Source organism: Miniopterus schreibersii (genome assembly GCF_964146895.1).
Source record: "Miniopterus schreibersii genome assembly, chromosome: 5".
NCBI lineage: Eukaryota > Metazoa > Chordata > Mammalia > Chiroptera > Miniopteridae > Miniopterus > Miniopterus schreibersii.
In genome coordinates, this window is record NC_138106.1 from 23239523 (window position 1) to 23253093 (window position 13571).

Below are 13571 nucleotides of genomic sequence, written 5' to 3' on the forward strand. Positions count from 1 at the left end.
GACAGTAAATCTGCCAGCACCTTGATCTCAGACTTTCCAGTCTCCAGGGCTGAGAGAAATCAGTGTCTATTGGTTAAGCAACCCAGTCTATGGTAATTTGTTAAAGCAAGCCAATATAAGACAATTTCCTTTTAGAAAACAAAGAGAAATTATATATTTTTTATGTTTATGTACGTCTTAGTTTTTGTTTTCCAATTAAATGCACTTAGTAAGAAATAATTAAATCTGGTGACAATTGTTGGAACATAACAAATCTACAAAACACTGAAGAAAATATTATATACAATTAAACAAAAAATTCACTTAATTTAAAAAATCACGTTTTTATTATATCTTAGTTACACACATATATTTAATAACTAGTTTACAGTTTTATCTGAAACTTATCAAGGGTAATAGAACTATTTAAATCCTAATTAATATGTTTAAAAATGATTCTAGGCCAAATTAATATAACAAAATTATTTATTCACTTGTAATATTATTCGTAATTCATTTTGTACAATAACTTTAGATTGACTTTACGAAAATCATATTTTATAGAATGTAAGAAACCAATGGAGAGGAAAGTTTATAAGTGGAGTAAAATGTAAATCCAGATGTTAATATCCTTTTGGCAACTGGAATTCATGATGATCTTCATGACCAATTGATTTCTATTGGTTCATCTAGAACAACATTATTCACTGTCAGATTGATATTTAATATCTAAAAAAAAAGAAAAATGGCAATTAATTATTTAATCAGAATCATTACTTTAACAAAGACTATATATCCATAAATAAATAAATGTTCTCTAAGTAAACAAGGTATATTTTATCTTTATTTTTCATTTTGATGAATTTTTATTCCAGAGATTTCACAACCATTTCAGAAATAATCTCACCCAAATCATCGATTATTTGGATGATGAATATAAATCCCAGAGAGGTGGGATATTTCTCAAAAGACAGTGAACTACTAGGACTGTTAACCAATTATATTGACTTGTATTACTTAACTTTTCTCCATGGCTCCTACACATGGAGTTATTCATACTTGCACTTACATAAATCTCCATGCTTCCCACCCTCAAATATTATCTAGTCATTTACACACAACATTTAGATTAGAAATATGTTTCTTTTACATCAAACTCAAAAGGCTTTAGGATGCTGAATTTATTGCCAATGTCTTCAATTTTGTGTGTGTTATTTTTTTCATGAGAAAGAATCTCAGACCACATAGGGACTAATTTTGGAAGTGACCAATTAAGCAGCTGAGGACAAACAATCATCTGTAATAGTTTTATATGATGATATCAGTAAACCTTATCACTGCTGCTTTTTGTCCACTACTCTCTATGTCTTAGCTCAGAAAATTTGGATTCAGTCATCAATTATCCAACACTGTTCAGCTGACTGTGTTTCGCTTATTTTTATAATGAAAATTGTGAGCTTTATTTTTTTGTTATTGTAGTAGTATACAAAGAGACAGAAAATAAATAGAGCAAGCCATTCTTTTTTGATCTGTTGAACATTATTAGGCAGTTCAACAAAACTGATTTCTCACTGTGACTGATAACCACTGACTATTCCTGGGGAATTAATTTTTATTTTCCTGACTGTTTCTTGGTCTGCCATATAAGTCCACTGACGATCAGTGATTCCCTTACATTAGAATTTTAAAAACCAGTAAAATTTTATAAAGAAGAAAACTGAGATTGAGGCTCTTGGATACCAATTTTTAGTTTACCAAGGAAGGACATTAAATATACAAACCTCTAATTTCCCAAACTTTATATAATTAAAAAAATAAAAGCATTTTAATTAAGTACTTTAATTAAGACTGTTTCATGTGAAAGGGAAACCCCACTTGACTACAAAACAACAGTAACAATAAGACAGTTTCAATTGGATAAAATGTCCCCTCAGATGATGTTTAACCCTCACATCCTAAAAAATCTATGAGGACCTAAGACTGTGTCCAAGACACGATTGTTCATTTTTAAGTTGAAGTCAGCCAAAGAACTGGCTATTAAGTTAAATTCATGTGAGTGACCAATTGATTAATAGCTAGTTGTTTCCATTCAACTTTCCTCAAAACCAGTATGTGGACACATGTACAGTTTTAGTAGCGCAGATGTAGCCTTAAACTTAGATCAAACAATTGTAACAGTTAGTTGGTTTCTAGAACATATGTGTTTTTTTAAATCAAGCTTTACAGGATAATTCATAGAAATTAGAATTGGAAGGGACCTAAGAGATTATTTATTTGGACATTCTCATTTTATTGAAAAGAAAACAAGGCCTAAAATTATTTGATCAGAATAAAAAGCTAATTGCTGGCAGCAAGGGAACTTTAACACAAAAATCCTGACTCCTTATTCCATCCATGAAGCACAGCTCATAAACCTGTACGTCAAATTATGCACTAATGATAAGACAGTTTTATTAATTTTGCAAGAGTTTTCAAATATGTTTTATCTAAGACATATTAAAAGTTGAAGTGAAGATACTTTATTTTTTATGAAAAAAAATTTTGAGGCACTTTACTATACACAGTTGATAATGATTTAGAGGTTTAAGGTAAATTTAATCTTGCTTTAATTATGTTAAGACAATTTTAAAATAAATGCTATTAAATTAATTTGTATGACAGGTTACCAAGGACGATATGAAAATAGATATGGATGTTCAATGAGAATAAATAAGAAAGGTTATAGTTGACCCATAATTATGTTCCTTTAGGGCTGAGAAACAAAAGACATCTACGTAGATATTTTAAATTGCTTCATTTAAAAAATATTTTCTTACATCACTTACCTTCATATTTGGTTCATAAGTAAATTTAAGTGACTCTTTATTTCCTTTATATATGAGATTAACCTCATTAACAGAAATCGTTCCTATCCCCCATATGTTGATGAATCCTAGCCTCATTTCATTTGTGTTTATGTAACCACTTTTCAATATAGTGCTTGTCAAGGTGGTCTACAAAGACAAAGAAATAATTTAAATGGTTAATTTGGGGGGGAAATTTAAACTTTAAAACATATATATTTGTTAAACCAAGATATATTCTATAGTACAGCAAGTTGTTTATTCATATATTTGAAGTAAGGTACATTAAAATACTAAATATAAAACATGTAAATACAAAATAAATATAAAATATGGTATAAAGCTTCAAATATTACTTAACAAAATTTCATATAAATAATCTAAAATGAATACACACCTTGTTTAAATTAAATTGTACCAAGAAATATAGGTCTTTTTCATAGGTGTCTGTAAAGAAAAATAAAAATGATATATTTATATTTACAAAGAAGAACAGCAGTAAATACTAGTATATTTTGCTTCACTTTCCCAGTAGAAAGGGTAGCAAAACCATCATTGCATTATATTTAACTTGTTCAAACACAGTCCAAGGAGCACTAAATATGAAGGATGAGTCACCAGAAAGGGTTCTAAAACATAGGGTTTATTTCCATCTCTGTATATAAAATATAATTCTGTCATATTTAAAATTAACTTGAAAAATAACATCACAGCCATAATGTATGAAGTGCTTACTACTTGTCAACTTCTAAGTATTTTATCACACTACTCTGAAGTATGTATTATTATTATTCCCACTATATAGAAGATGAAAGTGAGTCCCAGAGAAGTTAAATAAATGTCCAAAAGTGAAGCAACCAATTACAGATGCTCCTTTATTTACTATGTGGTTACATCCCAATAAACCCATCAGAAGTTGAAAATATAGTAAGTCAAAACTGCATTTAATAGACCTAATCTAAGAACAGCTTCACTTCGCCTAGCGTGCCTTAAACATGCTCAGAACACTTATATTAGCCTACAGTTGGGCAAAAATCATCCAACTCAGAGCCTAGTTTAAAATAAAGTGTTGAATTCTGAAATTTATTGAATATAGAAAACACAAAACACAATATCAAAAAACACTGGCAACGGTACACTGCAAAGTAGTGGTTGTTTATCCTAAGGATAGCAGGAGCCGTGGCTCTCTGCCACTGCCCAGCATCACAAGAGAGTATCATACAGGCTATCACTAGCCTGGGAAGATATCAAAATTCAAAGAGTGGTTTCTGCTGAATGTGCACCCCTTTCATACCATTCTAAAGCTGAAAAATCTTAAATTGACACATCTTTCAGTCAGTAACCATCTTCATTACCAAGATCTGGAATTAAGTCCTGTTTCACTGACTGCTAAGACTGTTCCTACATAAAACCCAAAAAGCATAAGACAGAAAGTCAAAAGTAGAGTCAAATGGATGATTGAAACAAGTGTTAGGATAACATTGAAAAAGCAACACGTTTTAAACATTTTTTTTTTTAATATATCTTTATTGATTTCAGAGAGAGGAAAGGAGAGGGAGAGAGAGAGATAGGAACATCAATGATGAGAGAGTCACTGATCGAGCCTGGAACCCGGGCATGTGCCCTGACCGGGAACCGAACCCCAATTGCCTGGATCCTAGGTCAACGCTCAATCTCTGAGCCACGCCCGGCTGGGCAAAAAAGCAACACGTTTTAATATCCTTTTCCACGTATACATGCCAGCACTGTAGTTAGTAACTTCTGAAAATTGCTTAATGTACACAAATTTCAAAATAAGTCTGTTTTTATTTATCTTGAATTTTCTTTGAAAGAAAGAATATGTCAGCAAATAATAATATTCCCTAAAATCTGAACGTACTTAAAGGAGGAAATCATTTAGATGGGTATCTAGCAACTAGATTGCAAGCTTGCTGGGACAGAAAACTGCTTTGAAGATTCTGATCTAATAAGTGCAGACTCTAAGCATTTATTGTGCATTGCTGCTATTTACTCAAAACATTACAGACTTTTAAATATAAAAAAAAATCTTTATAAATGTACTGAGTTTACAAAATATAACCTAAAAAGTGGATTTAATTGGCCAGAACCATTTGGTTTGCCTCTATGAAGAGATCATAGAGAAATATCTAAATTATGCTCAGTTACTTTCCAGTGATTTAAAAGAAAATCTGCAACAAAACTTTAATAGGATACAGGTGAGTAGAACCTCAGTTAATGTGTTAATGAAGGTCAGGGCTCTACAAGCATAGAATTATTATTTTATTTTAAGAATCTTGCTTACTACAATATTATTCTTTTTTTTAAAAAAATGTATCTTTATTGATTTCACATAGAAAGGGAGAGACAGAGAAACAGAAACTTGAATGATGAGAGAGTCGTCATTGATTGGCTGCCTCCTGCACCCAGGCATGTGCTCTGACTGGGAATCGAACTGCAATCTCCTGGATCTTAGGCCAATGCTCAACCGCTGAGCCATGCCCAGCCGGGCTACAATATTATTCTTATACCAACTTTCTAATATATTTTATTTACTCATAGGTTCCTATTTATTATGGTTGAAGAATATTAACTATGGATTTACCTGAAATGATGAAAGATATATGTCTTTGCTATTAATGAAAAATCTCTCATCTGTGCATGATTTATTTAAACTGCAGTGAACAGCCCATGAGAACTTCAGCTCCAGACAGATGTTAGTTTTATGAGTAAGGTTTTATCAAGAGAATCTTTAGAATGCCCATCTAGTAGAGCTAGTGTTGTAAACCTAATCCTCTACCAGTATGATAATCACCTTGGAGCATTTTACTGCAAGACAGATTCTTGGGCCTCTCCCCAAGTAATGAAATTTGAATAGGCCCCAGAATCTATATTCTTTTTCTCAACTGATTTTATTGAGGTGACATTGGTTAATAAAATTATACAAGTTTCAAGTATACGGTTCTACAATATGTCATCTGTGTATTGTATTGTGTGTTTACCACCCCAAGTCAAGTCTCCTTCCATCACTATTTACCCCCCTCTCCCTTTACCTTCTTCAGAATCTGCATTCTTTAGAAACCACCCCAGGTGATTCTGGTAACAATGGTCAGCAGAGCACACACTGCTAAAAGTTTAGCAGTTCAGTTTGGTCTTGAGGAATAGTCATAGAGTAAACATAAATTTAAGTTTAAATCCTTAAACTTTTCATGTCAAAAATACTGGATATTAAAAATAAAAAATAATACAACATAGCTGTAAAGTACAGAGACCAAGCTTGAGTTTTGTTTCTGGAATATCTCATGTTTTAGAGGCACCCTTATGCATCAATAGTACATACATATGGAACAGAGCTTTTCAGCCCAGTTGACCTCATACATAGTGAATGGCTATCATGTAAAAAGCAGTGGACTAGCCTCTAGGAGAACAAAAATGATCCATATACAATCCCTGCCTATGGAGATCTCCTAGCTATCCAGACATTTAGCATAGAGGTTAACTGTATTTAGAATAAGAAGAAATTATTTAAATATTTTAACACTATTTTAAAAATTAATTCAACTATTTATTAAACTATTTTAGCTTTGAATAATATTATTTGATTTTTATTAAGCCCCCAGAGTACAATAATAAGAAATATATAAGTAATGTGATAACATGGATGTCATCAATTACATTTATCTAATGAATGGAGCTCTCACCTATAGTCTCTCCATCATCCCAAAACAGAGATCCTTGTGCCATCTGGTTATCATCTGCAGCAACAATGAGTTTCATGTAATTCTGTCGACTATAAGGAAGAAACATTATTTTATCAATGTTTATACAGTCGCACATGTGTTGTTCTGATATGACATCCATATATACAGCCAAGGGAACACAACTAAGAATATCAATTACGGGAAATGCAAACTGTTTAGACAAAGAAAATAAAGCACTTTTTCTTACGAGTTTATGGGAATGACATAAACCATAAAATTCTTGATATTTAATAAAAATATCATGCATGCCTTTTGATCTCAAGGGTTTACCTACTGTAATAAATCAGAAATGGCCTCATGAATAATAATTAAGACCATATTAAGTTTATTGGTGTATGTATTCTTACTGGTAATCCTGTCATTGATCATTAAACATGAAACTTTTAACATCATTTTTTATCTCTTATGTCTTCCTCTAATTTCCATATATATATATATATATGATAATTCAGTGATATATATATATATATATCACTGAATTATCATTGGCAGTTGTTAATAAGAATGTGGAGAGTAGCCAGCAAGTTGTAAGTCCTGTCACTGGAGTAGACGATACCTCTCATGCTTGTGGCTACATAGGCCTGTCTGGGAACTAAATATCTGCTTCCATTGTACAAGAGAGTGGTTTGACAGCCTCATATTGCTAAGGAAAGATTTCTCAGACAAATTATGCTTATCTGCCTTTTCCAATCACAAACATTGAAGGTTGTACTGCCATGGATGTCTCCTAAAATATCAGAATATCTAAAATTTAAACCTTCATAGCAATTTGATATTTTCCATGTAAAAAATGTTAGCATGTCTTAGCATGAATATATGTATGTATTTCAGTTCACTTTACTGGGGTAAAAGATAAGTGTTATTAGCAACATTAAAACTCTGGTTTAACCCACAGTTTTCCAACATATTTAAAAACAGATTAAAAAGAATTTCACAACTTATACTCTACATAAAGGGTGGAGCAAAAGTAGGTTTACAGCTTTGGTATGGAAAATAATAGGAAAATAAATAAATAATGATACAAGAATAAACTCTGTGTTTTGTGTACTCACCACTATAAACCTACTTTTGCCTCACCCTGTATATCCTTAAACCCAAGATCCAATACTTTACCTCCAACACACACGCACGCACGCATGCACGCACGCACGCACGCACACACAAAATAGCTTCTCTTTTCTCTCATAACAAAAAGGATTCAAGGAACACCTTGAATGGTTCCCTCCATGAAGCCTTAATTTTTCACATAAAATTGTTTTTCTTATCTTTAATTGATATCAGGGTAGAATATTGATAGAAATTTATCTAAATAGTTCCAGAAAATAGAAAGAGACTGTTCATACCAATTGGGGCTGTGAGCATGCAGATGACCAAGAGAGTGGATACAGTGTGAAGAGAAGGGAGAGAAGGACGGGGTCCTCTAAAGTCTGAATATCTAAGCAGGAATTCAGGCAGTTGAAACAGAGGCACTGTGGCAGTCCCAGAGGCACAGTTTGGACATATTGCTGAGTGAGGGATAAAATACCAGGTAGGGGTTTCTGGGGCAAAGAAGAGACGAGAGTCTTATCCAGATGATCTTTTATGAATGACAATGGATAGAAAAATCTGAATTATCTTTATCTTTTTATGGGACCAGGGTACTAAGAGATGCATCTGGTTCTTCTCTGGGCAGCAGTGGACTTAGCAGTTTGAATGAGTAGTGAAATCATCAATGGGTATCCCCATTTTCATATTGACTAAAGTGAGTCAAAGAATATTTCACAGGACTGAAGAGGGAGGCAGAGAAAGGGGAACAAAAAAAACTGAAGAAAAGAGAAATCCTCTAAGCAAAATTTGCTTAAAGTTTTAAAAAGGTTTATTTAAAATCATGTTCATGAAGTAACATGATTTCTTCCACATGTCAGAGTCAGGAAAAAGAAAAAGAGGGCTTAGGTAAGGAAGCCATTTACACTGAATGACGTTCATTGTCAATACCTTTGCATATTTATACAGAAGACATTAAGTTTTAGTTGGTTTATTAATCTGATAAGCTTTCTTACTATAAGAGGGAATATCATGTTTGAAACACGTTTACTTACAGTCCGTAACAACAACAACAACAACAACAAAATGAGTTTCCTTGAGCTTAGAGCTCCTAAGCTGTGACACAAACTTCCAACTTGTGCAGCATCTTTTGGGCCACTCCATGTCACCCCCATGGGACTTGGGGGACAGAGAAAACTGAAGCAAAAATGAAGGTCACATTTCTTGGTATACCATGAGTAAAAAAGGCTTTGCTTCTGACCCAGCTCCGTGAAACCAGCAGGCTAACTTGTAAGCTTGGACATAGGAAAGAATCTCAAACCCTTCCCAATCCTTGGCAATTCTAGCTGATGTCTCTTAAACTTTAATCTGAATTCTGTAAACACTGTTTACCTGTGAAACGTGTTTAGATCAGGCTCTTGACATGGCAGGATGTAACCACCACGAACATGAAGGTTAATTTTATCGAAGGGAGCATCAAACTCCTTAAACGTTCCTCTGACACCAATATCTTGCCCCTGGAAATGACAGGGTTGGGAGGAAGAAAGAAAGCAGCAAGAAGTGGAATTATTAGAGATATTGCAACTTGAGGGGGCACATTTATAAAATCAAATGACACACTTTCCACTTTAAAATAAAGACAAACATTTATTCAGAAGACCATGCTGCTTAAAGCATATACTCAGGCCTTGGTTCAATGGTAGCTTTGAAAGTAATTTACAACTACTTATTTTTGTGGTGCTCATATGGTGCAGAAAATGTACGGACTTTTGAAAGGTCACAAAAGCTCTTCCTGACTGCCACATACATTATTCTGGGGAGGACTGAATTAATCATTACCTTTAATGATCTTGTTGCATAGCCAATGAAGGGCAATGACCTTTTGGTGAACAATGTGTACTGCCCATGTTTATTTGGTAAAATAAATCAATGACGACATAAGCAACGATGGAAGAATAAATTAATTCTCTTTCACTGTGTGTTCCTTTGATTCAGATATAATTAGCAAAAAGCACTTCACTCATTTTAAGTAGAAAGTAAACCAGATCTATCATTAATGAAAAGATTGTGATCAAACTTAAACTCATTTCTGTTTGGTCAGTTCCCCAGAACTCTTTAATTACTTACCGTATGGTAATCAAACCACCGAGCATTAGGGACGTAGCCTTCTACAACAGTCTTATTCTGGAATTAAAAAATATAGTTATTAACAACATATAAATTAGGAAAAAGTATTTTATGAACAAAAATACGTGGTCGGACTTACAGGTTCCAGTACAGGGGTAACCATAAATGCCGGGCCCCACAAGAACTGCTTGAATACGTCCCAGGTTTTCTTATCATTATAGAACCTTGACAAAATATTTACAAATTGTTTAATCAAATAAGTTTCGTTTTTCTGAATACGATTAAATAAGAATTAAAATCACATTTTTCAGCATGGACTTTTGTGGATTGAAAAGAAAATCAAATTATAAAAACATCAAAAATAATTCTATGACTTGGAATTCAATGTGCCATACTACAATACTTTACAAGTAAATCTAGACTATGACTAAACTTCCTGACAAAATGTAGAGAATTGTGATTGAACTTGTAAGACCACTGAATGAGAAATTTACTTTGAAGAGAATTCATAGAGGTAAAAAATATTAACTAGGAATAGAACATTAACAAACTAGAAAGCAAAAATTATAAATCCCCTAAAAAAGAAGTGTGAGACAAGCATGCTATAAGCATCTTGATTTGGTAACTTTAAAAAATTGGCTTTTCCTACTTTGATTAGAGCTCAGTGAATAGTGGACTTACATGTCCTTAAAGGTTCTTCCAATATGTTACTAGATTTCTGAATTTGAAATATTAATAGCTGGAAAGTATGGTTTGAGAATAGACACTATTAAATATCCACATTTTTCTCTAATTAAAATGGAAGTGTAATTTTGTGTGTGGGTTTGTTCCTTTGTTTTTGTTTTGTTTTGTTTTACTACAACTGAGATTAATGCCAAAATGGACTTCTGGGTTTACTTTTCCATGTATGTCCCATGGAAGCAAAGGCCCAGGTGTTTTCAACAGGACAAGAGTTTGCATAGTTAATAATAATGTTTCTGGCTGGAGACTCAGTCCAGAGATGATACTTTGTTCTGAAAAGTTAATAGAAAGATGACAAAGGTGGGGGTGGTGGGAGTGTGAAATGAAAGAAACAAAAGATTAATAAAATGTTACCATTAAAATGGTTTAATAAAGTAACTAGAGAGGATAATTTGAATCTAGGAGATTTTTTTTTCTAAACTGGATCTTTCATCATATTAGAATTGAAGGTATATTGATCATGCTGTTATATTTGAAATTTTATCTTGGTCACTACTGTTCAATTTGAGTAAATATATATGCTATGTATTTTTATTGGTTTATTAATAATGAAATATAACAGATCACCTTTTTCAATTACTCTGTTAATATAGGGTACCCAGGAAGCTAATTATACTATGATTGTTTCAAGGGTTTATTTGTATTTTTGTTTGAATGTGTGTTTTGTTTTTTGTAACATCTACAATAAGAACCTTCTTATTTTTGTCTTAAAAATAGAACAGGCTAAAATTTTTGCAACTATGATCCATAGAATAAAATTTCAAGAATTGGCCATATATCAGTTTGAGCTTTAAAAGTGAATCCAAATAAATTTTCTAAGGAGAATATTAGTCCTGTTCTAAGATATCCTATTAGCACACTTACAGAAAGGGGATAAATCGTTTCAGTTAGGAATGAATATATGGTAGATCTGCTTAACTGCTGTAAACTGCAATTAATTTAATCATAATACAGAAACAATATTACTTATGTAGAAAACTTTTTGAAAATACTAAATGTAATAAGGTATGTAAATCATCTAGAATAATACCTGGTATACAACAGCTATTCCTAAGAAGAACATTTACTTTTTAATAACTAAGTACTTTGTTTCCTTTTTGATAGTGTATATTAATCTATCAGAAGATTTATTTATGGAAATGTTTGTTAACCTAAAATGTAGACTAAAATAACAAAGAAAAAGTTTCTAATTCAAAATATTGTATATTGTACTAAAATATATTATTCAGTAAATTAAATGAAAGCTATCTGTCCATGGTAGGAAAAAAATTTGCACTTACTCATGCAAAAGAGGTCGTATAACAGTGCCACCATGAGCATGAATCTCATGCATCTGTGTATAGAAGTAGGGCAATAAAGTGTATCTTATATTTAAAATGTTCCTTGACATTTCAGAAAAAGTTTGATTCCAGGAAGCAGGATCTTGTCTCTGAAATAAACCAAATTGAAATAGTTGTAAACTTTTGCTTTTGTTTAAAACGTAATTTTGAAATGTGTATTTGGAGAATAAAAATAAGGAATAATATTAATTCATTGTCATGTGCAATACACTATAGTCACAAACATCTTTTGCAATAATGTTTCTATTTCATACAATGTTAACATTTTAATATGAAAAAGGAAGGTTAAGTCCCTGGCTTGAGTTAGTTTATGTTATCATATGTAAAGAGCAGTTCACATTTGAATAGGTGACAAATACTTTGTTAACTATGATGATACACAGTATACAGGTGAAAAGTCTCAGAGAGAAATGAAATGCTACCCAAAAATGGATTGAAACAGCCCAGTCGGGCATGGCTCAGCAGTTGAGCATCCACCTAGGATCCAGGAGATCATGGTTCGAAATAAATAAAGACATACCAAGCCCATCATGGTAACCCTGCACATTGTGTGTTCTCATGAGACATAAATAAATTTTGGTACTAAAGAACTAATTACATATGAGGAACAAAAGACCTAATTAATGTTGGACAAGAAAGAAAGAATATGCCCAAGTCTATTTTAGAATACACAATCCAGCCCGGCCGGGCGTGGCTCAGCGGTTGAGCATTGACCTAGGATCCAGGCGATCAGGGTTCGATTCCCGGTCAGGGCACATGCCCGGGTTGTGGGCTTGATCAATGACTCTCTCATCATTGATGTTTCTATCTCTCTCTCTCCCTCTCCTTTCCTCTCTCTGAAATCAATAAAGATATATTTAAAAAAAAAAAAAAAAAAAGAATACACACTCTAGGTAAAAAGACTAAAATTAATACTTGAAAGATTGAAAGTCTGTTAAAAAATGTTATTGCACTAACTGTGCAATAACTAATCACAGTTAAGGTGATTAGTATTTTATATTTTATTTTTACCCGGGAACAAACAAGGCTGCCACATAACTCCAGAGGCAGCACTTTCAATGTTTTTTGTTGATATCAACAGAAATAGGGCCCTTAAGAGCTGTGTCATATCTATGAAGATTCCCACTTTTTCTAGACTTCAGGAGTAAGAATGCTTGAATGATGCTGAGTATTATTACTGGTATTTGTAATGTTGAAATAGGCATGTACTTAAAAACTAGAAGTTCCAAGAACTACTAAGCTATATCTGACCCTATTACTAGTTTCAAAGTCAAGTAAGAAGAAAGAGATAAAGTTCCCTTCTGTTGCTTATTGACTTCATCAATGTCATTTAACTGTCAACATGTTGATACATATATAAACCTGTAATTCTAAACCACACATTCCTAAATTCAATTATATTCCCTCATAATTAAACTTAAACTGAGCCTTCTGTTTTTCAATTTTTATTTAGAAATACTTCCTTAGTCTTTTTTTTCCCTCTTCCATTTCATCTTCTCAAAAAATCCAGCCACATTTCCATCTTGTGTTCTTTCACTTATTCCCTCCCAGCTGGCCTTCTCTTCCTCAATATCTTTATATTGGTTGCTCTACCCGAAATCAAGCCTCTGCCCTAATGCTAATGTGACAATTCAAGAGGGCTCCCCTGATCACCCCTTCTAAAACAGAACCCCCATAAATCTCTATCACTTTAGCCTACTCCATTTTCCTTCATATGTATTTATTTTTACCTGAAATTTTATATAAATATATAAATATAA

At 32.7% G+C, this 13571-nt stretch overlaps 1 protein-coding gene across 1 annotated transcript in view; it reads right to left on the bottom strand.

The window, feature by feature from the left end:
* Positions 1–305: 305 nt before the first annotated feature.
* SI (sucrase-isomaltase) overlaps positions 306–13571 on the bottom strand; it is a gene marked incomplete at its 5' end in the record, with an annotated part of 71408 nt that continues 58142 nt past the window's right edge. Inside the window, 8 exons of the mRNA XM_081138505.1 lie at positions 306–708; positions 2805–2972; positions 3220–3269; positions 6521–6609; positions 8996–9120; positions 9731–9787; positions 9870–9954; positions 11752–11900. Coding sequence (XP_080994631.1) covers positions 640–708; positions 2805–2972; positions 3220–3269; positions 6521–6609; positions 8996–9120; positions 9731–9787; positions 9870–9954; positions 11752–11900 — 792 coding nt within the window. The 3' untranslated portion in view covers positions 306–639. The remainder of the gene's footprint in view (positions 709–2804; positions 2973–3219; positions 3270–6520; positions 6610–8995; positions 9121–9730; positions 9788–9869; positions 9955–11751; positions 11901–13571) is intronic.